Genomic DNA, 15,235 nt, shown 5'->3' with positions numbered 1-15,235 from the left:
TTCCTTGGAGGCAAAGCACTTTTTAAGGCCCTTTTCCTGATCAAACTTTAGAAGAGAAACTCTGTAATAGGCTCCTGTGATCCTACCCCACTCTGAACCTCCTAAAAGCTCATTATTTTATTATTTGTATTATTATTGCTGCACATGGACTGACAGCTACCTGAGCACACCAAACTCAGCACAGAAGCTGAGGTTTATCTCGTGTGCATTCTGTAGTAGAAGCAGCTGCTATCAGGTGGATTCAACACTCACAGTCACACAGAAGTCTCTTATCCGTAAATACGCTTTTATTTAAAAATTGGATTATATCCACGTGGATAAGCCAATTTGTGACTGCCCCAATGCTACTTTCCAACTCCATATTGCAAATAATTTTTCTCACTGAGACATTTTAAATTATTAAAACTGAGCCAACAACTTGAAGCATCTAATTTATTTGTCACCTCTTCCACTGTTTACTTTTTTAACTCTACGGGGACATCAAAATGAGATTGATCTGTTTTTAGTCAATTCTGAGTCCCCTGTGCTGCCTTTGCTGGAGAGAAATTCATTAAATAGATTCCTATTGCTGGGTGCAGGTTGTGAAACCATTTTCTGCCTGTAATTACTTTTATCTTTTAGCATATCAGCAAGCTCTATTTTAAACCTCACCCATCTAAAAGCATCCTCAGTGCCAGGGCTGGGGAGTGGAGTTTGGAAATCAGCAGCTGGATTTGTCAGGTTAGTTAGTGCAAGAGCAGGATTTTCAGCCATTATCAGACAAACAGAGATTTTGGGCAAGCAGGAAGGGGGGTGGTGAGCTCACAGAATATCCTGAGGTGGAGAGGAGCCAGAAGGATCATTGAGTCCAAGTCCTGTCCGTCTCATTATGGGCTGTTTGTAATGTACAGTGTAAAAACCAGCCCTGATCTCTGAACCAGCTCAGAACCCAGTGTGGTCTGATGCAGTCACTAATCTTTGGAGTTTTCCCAAACGAGTTTTCTCAGGGCAGTTTAAAATGTCTCAGGAGATGGGCTGTGGGACATCCCCACTTCTGTCTCTTCAAATCTGCTCAAAACTCCCTCCAGCCCTGAAGCTTCTCGAGGACTCTTGACTCAAACCCCTTTGTCTCCGCAGGAAATTATTTGATCCTTGATGGATATGGAACAGTGCAGGAGAGCTCCACGGACGAGGAGGTGTCAGCCCTGGTCCTGCAGTGCACCTCCCACAGCCGGCCCTCCCTGGACAGTGCCCAGCAGCAGCAGCCCCTGTCCCCAAGGGACACCCAGTCGGACGGGGGCAGCTCCCCGTTCCCCGAGGAGCTGCTGGGCTCGCGCTGGGCAGGGCTGGAGGAGCCCTGCCCCTTCCTGGGCAGCCCTCAGCTCCCTCTGGAGACCCGTGTGCAGCTCATGCAGTACATCCAGAACATCGAGGATGCCCTGGAGAAGCTAAAGGTGCGCTGCCTTTCATCAGTTGTTATTATTAATTAGGATTATTGCTGCACGTGGAGTGTTTGATGGCCACCTGAGCGTTCGACCATTTCCATACCCATTAAGTTTTGGGTCAGAAAAAGAAGCTTTAAGACAGTTTTGATGGGCAGGAACACTGCTGCATTTCTCTTTATCTCTGGCTCTTACTTCTGGAAGCCTTTAAAAGCAGAATCTTTTGCTTTTTTGCTGTTTTGTGTGCATTGAGTTGTGGATCATGACAGGCCAATAGTTCTGCTGGAGCTGGAGGGCTCATTATGGCTTTGATTTTGATCTGGAGAAATTTCTGAGGGACAGGACAAGCCTGCAGAGGTGGAGTTGTGAACAAGACACTGAGCAATGTGGATTCCTGACATAAAGATTTAGGTTGGACATTAAGGAGAAGTTCATCACAGAGGGGTGGGAGGGGCTCCCCAGGGAGGGTTGGAGTTCCCATCCCGGGAGGTGTTTAAGGAAAGTCTGGATGTGGCAAGGTGACAAGCTTGTCTTAGGGCATAGGCTGGACTCAAAGATCTCAAAGGTCTTTTCCAGCTTTGGTAATTCTGTAAAATCCCTTCTGTGCTGCTGCTCCTGGTGTCACGTGAAGGTGCTGAGTTGCACTGAGGATATCAGAGCAATAACGAGGTTTTCAGGCTCAATATATTCCAGATTATTTTTGCATGAGAGAGGGATTCTCTTTACAGAATAACTGTAGAAGGTTTGATGTGTGAAACGTTCAGTAGCCAGCCTTCAATTTCACTGAAATCAGAGTATTGCATGCAGATAAAGGTTAAATAAAGGAGTTGAGGGGGGTACTCAGTGTTTGCAGTAGTGAAACTTCTCCTATTTGAAGCCCTCTTTGTCTGCTTGGTAGATCGAGAGCCAGCTGAGTTTTGGGGTTGTTGTTGTTTTGCAGGAGGTGGAGGAGGACTACAGCATTCTGCGACGCCAGGGGCTGGCTGGCTCAGCCTCCACAGGAGAGCCCTCAGGTAGGAGCAGCCGGGACTCCCCGAGCCCCAGGACCAAACTCAGAGCACAAAGTCGAGCGTTTGAGGTCCAATTTTGCCTTTCTCACACACCCAAAGAAGGTTTCACCTCCTTGAGCAGCTCTGGCAGTGCTGCTTGCAGGAAAGGTCGGCTCCATCCCTGGAGGCTCAGCTGAGCTTGTTCCTCCTCTGGGAAGGTTCTGTTCCAGCTGCCTCCCCCCAGACCTTCATCCCAGGGCGTGCAGCTTCTCCTCCAGGCAAGGCCAGAGTGATGGGAATTCCCACAGGGAGATTCCTGCAGTGTGGAATGCTGAGCCTGGCTCTGCCTTCCCTGGGATGGCTCTGGGGCCCTTCACATTGGCCTCAGGCACCCTCCAGATGGAGTTGCTGAACTCCTGCCAAAGGTTTGGAGGTGAAGTGGGTGTGAAGGCTCTCACTGAGCAGCTCTCTGCCGTAGGAGCGTCAGAAATGCCACGTGCTCATTCCCCAGTGTGTCCCTCTCTCTCACCACCTTTCTTCCCTTTTTTTTCCCCCCCCTTTTTCCCTCCTTCAGACAAAAGCTAGTCGTGTTTCCAGGAGTGGCTGAAGACTGGATGAAGAGAATCGGGACACAGCACCCGCTGTCTCCCCTGTGGACTCTGGGATGAGGGTTTGGAGCATCCAAACAGGAACCATTCTCTAGCAAAGTGGGCATGGGGTGCTTTTCCCGTGGGGCATCTGCACTATCTCGTCAGTGAGGGAGTCTGTTCTATTCTGCTCCTCTCCTTGCTACCAGAAATTCTTTTTTTTTTTTTTTCAGAACAGAAAAAAAAAACCAAACCAAATGTACAGAGCTTTGGGTGTAGGATATAAAAAAAAGTGTATTTAGACATTTAAAAGGAAAAAAAAAATCAATGTATTTATTTGACTTCATTCCGTGTATCAAAAGCACATTTTAATTTTTTTAATCTGCCTTTTTTTTTGTTCTATTTTTGGGTAGTGACAGTTCTGGCCCCCTGCATGTGGCCAACCCTGCCTGGTGAGGGGACAGGGGGGGACCTGTGTGCAGGAGTTTCCTCACTGGACTGGACTCTGCACTCCCTGCTGGCACTCAAACTGCCAAGAGCTACTCATGAAGGTGTTAGGATGGAATTTGTGGCTGGAATTTGTCTGTATCCAACCAGCTGCATGGGAATTGCTCATGTCACCACGTGTGGAACAGGAATTTTCCATGCACTAAACAGCCAGGCACTTGAGATGGGTAAATTTCCCTTTTCCCCTTTCCCATTCCTTTGCTGGGAGAGGAGAAAGAGGTTCTAATTATTTTTTTTTTCTTGACTTTGTTGGCTTTGATCATTGTCTCCTTTGTAAAGTGATAAAAATACTTGGACCTGCAGCACTTTTGTAACTCTTCTCTGGATCAAAAAAAAAAAAAAAAAAAAAGGAAAAAAAAAGAAAAAAAAGAAAAAAATGCAAACCCAGAAGTGTTTCAAAGATGTGGGGCAGCTCTGCCCCTGCTTCACTACTGAATGAAAAAGGGCTGCCATTGGAGTTAGCCACAGGTACTGCTGATTCTAGGGCCAGTAAGTTTTAGTACCTGAAAGTATGTCTTGCTGAGGGCTTGGGGTGGGGTTTGGGGTTGGTTTTTTTGGGGTGGGGTTTGGGGTTGGTTTCTGTTTAATTTTTTTTTTTTTTTCCAATCATTTGTGCCAATGTGTTCTCACCCAAACGGAGATTTGCAAACCCAGAAGGCTGAACCAGCTCTTCAGCGCTTCCTTAGGCCCGTCCTGGTGGGGTTTGCTGCTGGAATTCCTGCCAGGATGGGGACAGGGTGGGAATTAGGCTGTCCCAGGGTAACACGGGGCAGCCTGAGCTGTGCCTCTGCCCTGAGCTGGCCCTGCTTGGCACAGGGTGCTCCAGGCTGTCCCCAGTGTCACTGTGTGGGGCTGCTCCTGGCAGCTGTGTGAGGAACACGGCCTCTTCCCGAGTTTCAAGCTCTTTAGGGAAGCCAGACTGAGCATCCTGCACATCCCGTGGGTAGTCAGAGCAGTCTGCCTTTGCTCAGCACCGCGATCCTCCTGCTCCTCTAAACCAAACTGTTTCCCTTGAGCTGCTGGCAAGAAATCACCTCTGTCCCTCGTCAGAAAAAAATCCCAGCTCTCCTTCCCCCCCCCAGGATCCTGTGAGGGATGAGTTTGGGTAAAAACAGAGGGAGCAGAGGGGATTTTGATGTGGGAGTTGGAGCCAGGAGCCCTCGGAGGGTAGGGAGGAATTCCTGTTGTTTTAGGAACACCATCTCCCACCAGCGCAGCATCACCACTGCCAGCACCAGCCAAAGCCTTCTCCTGCAGCCTGGCAGGAGCTCCCTTTTTTTTTTGGGATGTCCCAAGGCCTGTCCTGTTGTGTGGGATTATTGTCAGTATTAACCCAGCAGTTCATTCCTCATGGATGGGCTCTCCCCTCCTCACCTCAGCCATGCAATTCCCCAGGTTACAAACATCCAAACTTCCTCCGAGAAACCCCCAGGCTGGAATGCTGCCATGGGTGCTGCCAGCAAGAGAACTGGGCAACAGCCAGACCTGATGTCGGACCCCTTTTTCCCCCTCACACTCCAAAAACAGGAGCAGTTATTGTGACCTTGGTGATCTAAAAGCTTCCCAGAGGCTTCCATGGTTGATAGGAACTGATCCCTGGACTCCAGAACAGGGAGAGCTCAGTTGGGCTTTAAAAGAATGTGCTGGAAGAGCAGCCAAGGTGAGGCTTGTGGAGGCCTGGCTGTTTCCTGCTCTGTCCTTGTGGTTGAACACAAAATCCTTGGTGGTTCTCTCCAGGTTGCCGGAATTCCGAGGTCTGTGGTGGTTCCTGGTTCCACAGTTCCCTCTCTGCTGGTTGTGGCAGCAGTGAAAAGCTGGGAGTGCAGCGTGTTTGTGAATTCACCTTTTTGCCTGCTGGAGTGGATTTTTCCCCAAATCCCTTCATTCTGCCGGGGTGGAACGCAGGGGTGAGGGGCAGCTGCGTCCCTGTCACCTCTCAGGATGGGTGAGGGGAGAATCCCCACTCAGTGCCAGGCTGAGGGTGGCACAGGAGCCTCTGGAGCAGCGGGCAGGGCAGGGCAGAGAGGTTTCAGGAATGTTGGAGAGGCCCAGCTCCTCTGAACCCGGTTTTATGGGCGCCGTAAATCCCGCTCTGGGCTCGGTCCTGGCTGTGCTTTCAGCTCTGGATCATCCTCACACACAGGGAAGTGATGGTGGGGCAGGGATGCCTTCACCTGGAGGGGCAGGGAATTCCTCTTTCCTCCCTGGCACATTGCTGCACCACAGACCTCGGGCTGGGAGGGAGGAGCTGCAGCTCAAATGCACTGTTCAGGATTCCCATGGTTTTTTCCTCCTTTAAGCCATAAGATTCCCCTTTTAAAGTGAAATTTTCACTGGAGAGAAGCATTTTCATTTGCCCCTGGTTGGTGATGGGTTGGACATTCCCTCATCCAAACGGTTCTCTGGGGTTTTTGTCCCAGCCACTGTTTCCAAAATTTATTTTGTTTTCCCCTTCCCCAAAGAGAAGAGCAAGGATTTCTTACTTTGGGAACAAGGATGGGGTATAACAACATCTCCTCCTGAGAGGTCATTTCCCCTCTGCTGTCCCACAGCTCACGGACAAGCCAAAAGCTGAGATGGATTCATTCTGGAATGGGAATTCCCTTCTCCTGTAGGAGATTCCTGAGCTGCTCTGCAGGGAGGTGGGATGGGAAGGAGGGAAGGATGGGGAGTGCAAACCTCAGGAGCTCAGAGGGTTTGGCTCAGCCCTCAGGCTGCACTTGGCCTGATCCAGTGTCCTCCTAAAACCTGGATATTCTGATTTCCCCTCTCCCTGCTATTGGAAGATTCCAGGCTCCTGTTAGCCGGTATTTTCTCCCTCTGTTCCCCAAAGAAATCCCTGGATTCCCTCCCCTTCCCCAAAGGTGCCAACTGACAAGCAGATGTACTGCAAAAGGGATACTGCAGCCAAAACACTGCTGTTTTATTTTGAATTAAGTCTTGTGGAGCTCTCTTCATACTAGAATATTTTTATTTTCTTTGTACAACATACAATCATGTACTCTTAACAGAGATTTACTTTAAAGAGAAGAAAAAAAAAATCTGGAAGTATTCTTTAAAAAAAAAAATACACAAAAATCTTTATTAATAATCCTGTATTTTTACTGATCATGTTTGAATGTCTAAAAAGACTTTATTGTTCTAATTATCCAGATGTATGTTTGTAAAATAGCTCTTTTATGACTTAGCTGATGGGGTTGTATGTTTCTGGAATTAAATATTGGTCACGTAAAAAAAAAAAAACCAAAAAAACAAGAAATCTGTTTTCAGGACCTGGGAAATAGAAAATTTAAGCGTTTCAAATATCATTAAATAAGCTTAAAGGAAAATGAGTTTTGTCTGGCGGATTTCTTGGGGTGGTTGGGTTGTGATTGCCTGAAGTGTTTGGAGGACAAACGATGGCAAAGGAAATTTTCCTTGGGGATGAATTTTTGCAGAGGTTGATGTACCTTGATGGTATTTTTGCTTGTCAGAGTTAATGAATTATGAATTAATTAATTAATTAATTGACAGAGCACCAACTACAGGAAAAGAAATCCCCCACTTGCTCCAAGCTGAGAGGATCCCGCGGGACATTCCCTGCAGGAATTGAAGCCTTGGGTGTGTCCTGCACACCCGGGGCCCTCCCAGGTGCTTCTGCAGCTGCCAGGTGAGATTTGGAAAGGGAGTTTTTGCCCTTTTGGATGAATTTCTGCTTGCCCTGGGCACTGACAGCAATTGAATGAACGCTGGGAGAAGTTCAGTGGAGCTTTCAGTGGCTCAGCTCTGGGGACAGTTCAGCCTGAGCAGGGATTCTGCTTTCAATCCCCAAATCAGTTTTGGATTCTTTCCCTGCTTTCAGAATTTCCAGCAGTGTCCTTTTAAATCCAACCAGAGCCATTATTCAATTAAATTAATTAATTGAAATTAATTGATTTTATTAATTTATAGACCTATTTTTTTAAGGGAATTTGTTTTGAAGGCTGGGAGTCCTTGCTGTCCAACCCTTCAATGCGATATTTCACCTCAGCATCTTGCAAACATTGATCTGCATTCCCATTCTTCTGCTGGATCTTTTTCCCTCCGCTGGGATGGACCCAGAAATGTAAAAGAGAAGTGAAATTAAAATTCAGCTGTTGAGGGAACCTGTGAATTTTGGAACAGGGAACATCTGTGCTGAGAGTGTGATGATTTTTGAGCAGAGGCTGCTTTCCCTGAATCCCTGGCATTTGTGACATTCCTGTCTTTAGCTTCCCTGGAAGGTGATGATTCCTGACAGACAAGCTGACAAAAATAAATGAATTAAAGAACAACACCAGAATAGAAAACAAATCAGGTTCATTTCTGAAAACTTGGGAGTTTTTTCCTTTTTTCTCGCCTTCCCTGTCTGCATTATGTACATAAAGCTCCTTGAGAGATTGCTTTATTACTTTATTATAATTGGTAATCTGAGCTCTATTGCACTTTCCTAATGATGCTCTCCGTGTTTTGCCTATTTAAATGTTATTTTATACATTCCCTTTACTGCCTTGCTGTAAATAAATGATTCAAAAACCGAGCAGCTCAGAGAAATCCGAGCTCGGTGCCCTCGAATCCCAGCTGGGGATGGGGGAGAGCTGTGCTGCAGCTTCGGGGCTGTTTCCCAGCCACAGTCCTGGGATTCATCTCTCCACAGGCAGGGAAGACATGAGGGGATCCAAGGAGTCACTGCAGGTGGGTTTTGGGTCAGTTTGGGTCATTTTGAGTAGTTGTTGGGTTATAGGAGGTTTAAGATCCCTTCCAGCCCAAACCATTCCATGATTCCAGGGGTTTTCTGAGCAATTAGGATGACGTTCTATCCATCCACCTCCCGAAATGACAAAAAGCAACTGCTCATTCCGTTTGTTCTCTCAGCAAAGATCCCCTTGATAGTTGCTGAAAAATATCCATAATTGCCCCCTTTTTTTTTTTTGTCAACTCCTCAGTGGATTTTAGGTTGTTCTTTCAAAATATTGATGGAGGTTGGTGTAGGATGGAAGTTGTCCAGTGCCTGGCACGAGCTCTTTGCCAGTTGGGCTGATCATTTTGGGGGGGGGAAATGTTTCCCATCAGAGAAGGCCCAGCACTCCCAGAATGAAAAACTAACTTGGATATGTTTCCTTCAAAGTGTGATCCAAAACTGAGCTGGTAAAGAGTCTGGGGTTATCCCTGAGCATATGTCTGGGTTAGAATGTTGGTTTAACAAATCCTCCAAGATTTTTAGACACCTGTTATTAAAAAAGGAGGCTCAGGGGAGTTTCGGAAGGAGCCAAAAGTTTTGCTCCCGCTTCAACTCCACCGTGGCGAGGTCAGGCTGGGAGAGAGGAGCAGCCAAGCAGGAAAAGAGAGCTGTGATTTGTGAGGGATTTCAGAGCCTTTCTGCAGAGCTGCGTGTTGGTTTCCAGCCCCATTCACTGATTCCATCCCTTCTTGGAAAATAATCCTGGGAGAAGGAAACCAGGAAGGAGAGGAAATGGCCTTGAGCTGTGCCAGGGGAGGTTTAGGTTGGATATTGGGAGATAGTTCTCCATCAGAACAGGGCAGTGGTGGAGTCAGCATCCCTGGAAACGTCCAAAAACCTGTGCATGTGGCACCTGAGGACACAGTTTGGTGGTGACATTGTGGATGATGGGCTGATATCATCATTGGATGATCTTAAGGGGCTTTTCCAGCCTTGAAAATTCCGTGATTCCAAGTACATCTCTTGCTTGATCCCTCCTGAATTTCTCCATATCACAAACCAAAAATCCACCAGCGTTTCCTTCAGTCAGAAAGCTGAATAATTAATTTTTTTTTTCCCTTCTTCCTCAGCAGCTGGGAGTTTACAGCTGCAAATCATCGAGTTGGGCTTTTGGCAGAATAAAACCCCCAAAATATCCCAGCCTCTTTCTTTCTTGCAGCAGTTTGTTTGTTTCCAGATGTCTGCAGCTCATTCAGTGTGGAGCATCTCCCCTGATCAATATTTTAACCTCCTTGTTGATATTTACTCAGAGCTGCTGAATAAACTCCGTGCAGTGGAGCTCCAGAGTAAGTCTCTGTTTCTCTCAGCTCTCCGGAGGTTTGGCAATAATTCACATTATCTGGGGTTATTGTTATGCTGGGATATTAATGAGCACATCTCCCTTCCCTCTGGCTCTCTGAGCTTCAATTCTGAGCCCACTTCTGGTGCTGAAACAACTTCCCAGCTCTGAATTAGCACGGAGAGGAGGGAGCTTTGTGCTCTTCTTTTGTCAGCTGGCTTTGAAAGAGCCCTTTTCTCTCGAGTCTTCTAAAGATGGGTTTGATGCAGCTCCAGCTGCTTGGGCCTTGTGATGAGCGGGAGATTAAACCCTTCTCGGTGGCATTTTTAAATCCTCCTTCTACCATCTTCCAAAACTCTGGACTTTAATCCCATTTCTCTGGCACTTCTGCTGTTTGCTCTTCACCACAAAAACTCCGTGCCAGAACTGTTCCCTGTTCCCCTGTGCCTGCCCTTAACCTGTTCTTTCACCTCCAAATCCTGATTTTTTTTTTTTTTTTTTTTCCTGCTTTGGTTTCTTGGGAACTTCTCTCCTGGAACAAACGGGTTCACAACGATTCATCATCATCCTTTTGGGGCGTGCATGCAGCAGAAATCAAATAGCCTCGATTGCAGCTTCTATTGAACTCATCTTTTCTCCTCTGCAATTTCTTTATTGTGCCATAATAAAGCTGCCCCTGTCACTGCTGAGCTCGGCCTCATCCGTCTCCCTCTGCCAGATGGGAGCTGCTGCTGGGCTGGGAGAAAATGCTTTGCTGAGGTTGGACTGGATCAGTCCACCTCAGAAACTGGAAAAATTCTCCCCAAAGTGTTTTTTCCCTGCTGGAAATGCTGTTACAGCCCCGCAGGCCCAGCAGTGGCTGTGGATGCCCCCGCTCAGCCACGGAGGTGGGAGAGCTCAGAGCTCGACTGGGAATAGCAAAGGAGCAAGGAATGACTCCAGCCTTGGCTTCTCCTTCTCAGCAAACCCAATTCTCTGATTTAGGCACAAGTTCTTGCCCCAAAATCCACAGCAGCAGCGTGGTCCCTGCTCCAGCTGCTCCTCCAGGGCTCCGTGCTTGGAGTTTCCTTACAAAACTCGGGGTTCGGGCCCTCAGCCAGATGCAAATCTCCCTGCTCAGGTGCTCATCCCCCTAGGACTGAGTCCATCCTTCTCTGCTTTCCTTCCCTAACTCTCCATGGAGCTCTCCATGTCCTGCACTGCGCTGATGGGAGAAGTCAGAGCTGGAGTTCTGCGGTTCCTTGGGAGATGCAGGGATAAAAGGTGGCTCTTTGCCTGAAAAAGGAAGCTTTTAGAAACTGGTGGAGATTTAAAGGCAGGTGAATTTGCCCCAAAATCGCAGCCAGGGCTGGAATTCCCTGAACCTGTTGCAAAAATGAGAGGTCTCCTCCTGAGTCCTTGGCCCAACCTGCCCATGACTCATTCCGATCTTCGTTCCTCCCCTTTTTTTAATCATTCATCTCTTGAGAGTCTCTTCATCTTTTGTCTCCTCATCTTTTGTTTTCCCCACATTTCAAAGAGAGGTTGGGTTTTGGTTGGATTTTTTTTTTTTTGCCGTGCTTAAATGACTGCTTTGCTTTCTCTTTGGGGTGTGAATGGGATGCACAGAGGAGAAAACATCCTTTGATGGCAGTAATTACAAGGAGGAGAACAAAAAAAAGAGCAAGGAAAACTGTGATGGAAGGAGAGATAGGCTGGAAATGATCAGTGCAGTATTTCTGATTGTCTGAGGGGATGGATCTCATGACTGCTGAGATGTTCTGTGTGACCTCCCTGAGATCCTGTCACTGCTCCAACCCTCTGTTCTCCATCCCTGAAGTGACAAAAATCCCGAAATCCTTAAATATTGCACCTTCTTTAAGCGCTCTGATCTCCCAGGGTTCTCTCACTGCGTATGCAGCACCTGAGAGGGGGTGGGATCCATTCTTGGGAAGCTTTAGGCACTAAAATCCCCAATCCCACAAATATTTCTGGGATTAGATGGCAGTTCAAGGCTTCCCAAATTGGGAACCAGGGTGTGGAGCAGCCTCCAGCTGGGCCCAGGAATATCCTCCCAAACTCTGCAGCAGGATGGCAGATGCCACTCCTGACTCGTTGAAATTCACACACATTTTCCTTTTGCATGGAAGGGAAGGCAAACAAACTGTTCCACAAAATGTTCCTTATTTATCTAACTCATCCTACCAACTTCTTGGAGCTATCTAAATATATATTTATAATTAGCTGGGCTTTTTTATATAACTACCACGGGCTACTCGTTCCTCTGACTGCTTCCTTCAGAGCAGTTCTTAGCTATAAAATTACCCTATTTGGACGAGTTCTATTACCAATAAAAACTTGTTACGAACCCGGGTGCAAAAGAAATCCCACCCATAATAGATTTATCCTTTGTGTCTCAGTCAAATCTTGCCTTTCCGTGCCTTTTATCCCCCGAAATCTCTCACCTCTGCCTGAATTTGACTCCTTTTTCTTGCAGTGGGGCTGTTATTTACAGTTCTGCTGAAACACAGCCACCCATGAAGATAAATGTAGCAGGTTTTTAAATGATTCACTGCTCACCTCCACGTCAGTTTGAGATCAGAGCCCCTCTCTGTGCAGCTGGGAGGGAAAAGAGAATTGAATTGCTCGGATGAATAACCTGCCATGAGGGAAGCAGCGGGCACTGCTGGGGGCTCTTTCTCCTGGATGTTGGGAGCTGGAGGTGTGGGATTATTGTGGGATTATTGCCCGGAACAAACAGCCTGGAGTTTGGGGAAATTAGTGAGGCCCCAAAATGTGTTTGGGTCTGGATTGAGGCCCTGGGTCTGGATTGAGACCCTGGATCTGGATTGAGGCCCCCAAAGCGTGTTTGGGTCTATACTGAGGCCCCAAAATGTGTTTGGGTCTGGATTGAGGCCCTGGGTCTGGATTGAGACCCTGGATCTGGATTGAGGCCCCCAAAGCGTGTTTGGGTCTATACTGAGGCCCCAAAATGTGTTTGGGTCTGGATTGAGGCCCTGGGCCTGGATTGAGACCCTGAAGTGTATTTGAGTCTGGACTGAGACCCCAAAAAGTGTTTTGAGTCAGGATTAAGACCCCATGGTGTGTTTGGGTCTGGATTAAGCCCCCAAAACACATCTGGGTCAGGACTGAGCTGGACCTGCAGTGGTACCGTGGGTTTGTGCTGCTGTTTTGGACAATGAACTCCATTTCCCAGTCCTGCTGCTCTCCCCCTGTGCCTTGCTGACCTCAGGGAGCCTCTTGGCAGCGATTCCCCGGGAAGGAGCACCCAGGGCTGGCTGGGGGGGACCAGAGCCCTGCCCCGAGCACCCCCCAGGCCTTTTGGAAGCCTCAGCACCTCTCTGCCTCCGTGTGCCCTGAGCGTGAGCGGGATCCCACACCCTCCGTAACACTTGGATTTGCTGCCTCACATCAACAACAGCTCCTTCCCCAAACGGGATTTTCTAGGCCACCAAACCCTCCAGCTTTGGCAGGGAACTGTGTCACATCACCTCATTCATAAAATGACCAAACTCTATTTTAAACCTCGCTGGGTGCCTTCCCTCCCCCTCCTCTCCCCACGTAGCACTTCCCAGCAGAAGGCACTTTGGAAACCTCTCTCTTGTGGTTAGAATCCTGGCTTTTTTTCCCCCCCCAAACCAAACCAGATTTCTTTGCAGGCAGTTTCTGGAGCTGTCTCCCCTCGATTCCTGCTTTCAGGTCACGCTGTTGGCTGCCAGGGTGCTTTAACTTCTGTGATTCTGCTCTGATTTTGGAGATTTTGGAGAAATTTTAGTTTTCCAGCTCTTGAGTTGCCTTCTAAGTGTACAACAGCAGGGTTGAGGCTCCAATAATTGCATGAAGGACCCAGGGCATTGCAGAGATGGACCTGAACCATGCAAAAAATACCTAAAAGAGAGTGGGGTGGTGGCACAAGGTGGGAGCTGTGAGGAGGATGCAGAATCCATGTGGATCAAGGTGGATGGAGGAGCCCTGCCTTGCCCAGGTGTGGTCAGAGCTGAGGTAAGAGGTGGGATCCATCCATGTCCCTCTCCTGGAGCTGGCACAGAGGCTGCTCTGGGTCCAGGAGAAATCCCAGCCCCATCAGCCAAACCTCTGTTCACCCAGGCAGGGCTGAACCTGGACCTGCAGGGCCACTGACATTAATTAGAAGCAGATGCAGCCCAGATGAGGGAAATGCTCATCAATTCCAGGAATAACAAATGCTGGGAATGGCCTGCTGGGCAGGGACAGTGGCCCGAGGATGTGTCACAAAGCCACTGACTTGGAGCTGTTGTCCTGAGGGAAATGATGTGTAAAAGAGATGAGCTCAAACACCCCATGCCTGTTACCTGTGTATCTCATGAGTAATTTGTCTCTGAGGCAGAGGCGTTTTATTTTTCTCCTGTGAAGCTGATTCTTTTCCTCCAGCTTATTTCTTCTCAGCAGGAGGGGGGAAGATGTATTTCTGTCAAATAATAGTTCATTGCTCTTAATGCAAGAGTCCAATTAATTGATGGTTTAAAAGCTTTGCTTTCCTCGCTGTTACAAACAAACAAAAGCAGGAGGACAGGACTGCAGCACTGCAGGCAGGGCTGGAGCAGCACAGGGACACGGCTCAGGCTCCTGCCTGGCGTTTCCCAGCCTCACACCATGGGATGGCTCTGTCCCACTCCTGCTTCCCAGGGCTGGATGATGGCTTTTCCCAGCCTGTGCTGCTGTTCCGGACACCAGGAGGAGATTAACCTTTAACATGGAGATTTCAGCAGCTGGGAGCAAAATTATCTCGCCCTGTGTCCTTCTCAGGGAGGGGAGAAGGAGAGGGCATGGAGGGAGGCTCGGGGTGCTGGCAGGGAATCCCAAAGCAGTTGAGGATTTGGGATGTGTGGGGAGCAAGCGCAGCTTTCCCAAACCAAACTGTCCCAATCTGGGGCCTTTAGTCCGGGCTTAGGGAAGCCGGTCAATGTTGGAAGCAACAGTTCCAGCACCACCCTGCTCCCTGCCCTCCCTCCTCAGCCCCCTGCATCCCAGATTCTTGTGCTCCCTCCGTCCTTAGAATCATCAGACCATAGAACAGGCTGAGTGGGGAGGGACCCACAGCATCACCCAGTCCAACCCCAGGCCCTGCACAGACACCCCAACAACCCCACCCTGGGCATCCCTGGCAGCGCTGTCCAAACGCTCCTGGAGCTCTGGCAGCCTCGGGGCCGGGACCATTCCCTGGGCAGCCTGGGCAGTGCCCAGCACCCTCTGGGGGAAGAACCTTTCTTTCCCTGATCTCCAACCTAAACCTCCCCTGGCACAGCTTAGTGCCCTGTCCTCCCTCCATCCTTCCATCCTGCCCTGTCCTCCCTGCATTCCTCCATCCTGCCTGTCCTCTTTCCACCCTTGGCTTCCTCCTCGCCCCGCATCCCTCCACCCTGCCCTGCTCTCCTCGCATCCCTCCCATCCTTAGTTCCCTGCTCTCCCCGCATCCCCCGATCCCCTGTTCTCCCTGCATCCCCCGATCCATCTCCTGTCCCCTGCTCTCCCCGCATCCCTCCCATCCTCAGTTCCCTGTTCTCCCCGCATCCCCCGATCCATCTCCTGTCCCCTGCTCTCCCCGCATCCCTCCCATCCTCAGTTCCCTGTTCTCCCCGCATCCCCCGATCCATCCCCTGTCCCCTGCTCTCCCCGCATCCCTCCCATCCTTAGTTCCCTGCTCTCCCCGCATCCCTCCCATCCTCAGTTCCCTG

General features: G+C 48.9%; 1 protein-coding gene across 2 annotated transcripts in view; it reads left to right on the top strand.

Moving 5' to 3' along the window:
* The window catches only part of ARHGEF12 (Rho guanine nucleotide exchange factor 12), a 70,324-nt gene extending 63,491 nt beyond the window's left edge, over positions 1 to 6,833 (top strand). For both annotated transcript variants that reach the window (XM_017738474.1, XM_017738473.1), the window contains 3 exons: positions 1,117 to 1,433; positions 2,362 to 2,434; positions 2,985 to 6,833. In XM_017738474.1, the coding sequence (XP_017593963.1) occupies positions 1,117 to 1,433; positions 2,362 to 2,434; positions 2,985 to 2,995 (401 nt within the window). In that variant the 3' untranslated portion in view covers positions 2,996 to 6,833. The remainder of the gene's footprint in view (positions 1 to 1,116; positions 1,434 to 2,361; positions 2,435 to 2,984) is intronic.
* The last annotated feature ends 8,402 nt before the right edge of the window (positions 6,834 to 15,235 follow it).

The sequence above is a fragment of the Corvus brachyrhynchos genome, unplaced genomic scaffold (genome assembly GCF_000691975.1).
Source record: "Corvus brachyrhynchos isolate BGI_N302 unplaced genomic scaffold, ASM69197v1 scaffold46, whole genome shotgun sequence".
NCBI classification, from domain to species: Eukaryota; Metazoa; Chordata; class Aves; order Passeriformes; family Corvidae; genus Corvus; species Corvus brachyrhynchos.
This window is presented reverse-complemented; position numbering and strand designations above follow the sequence as displayed.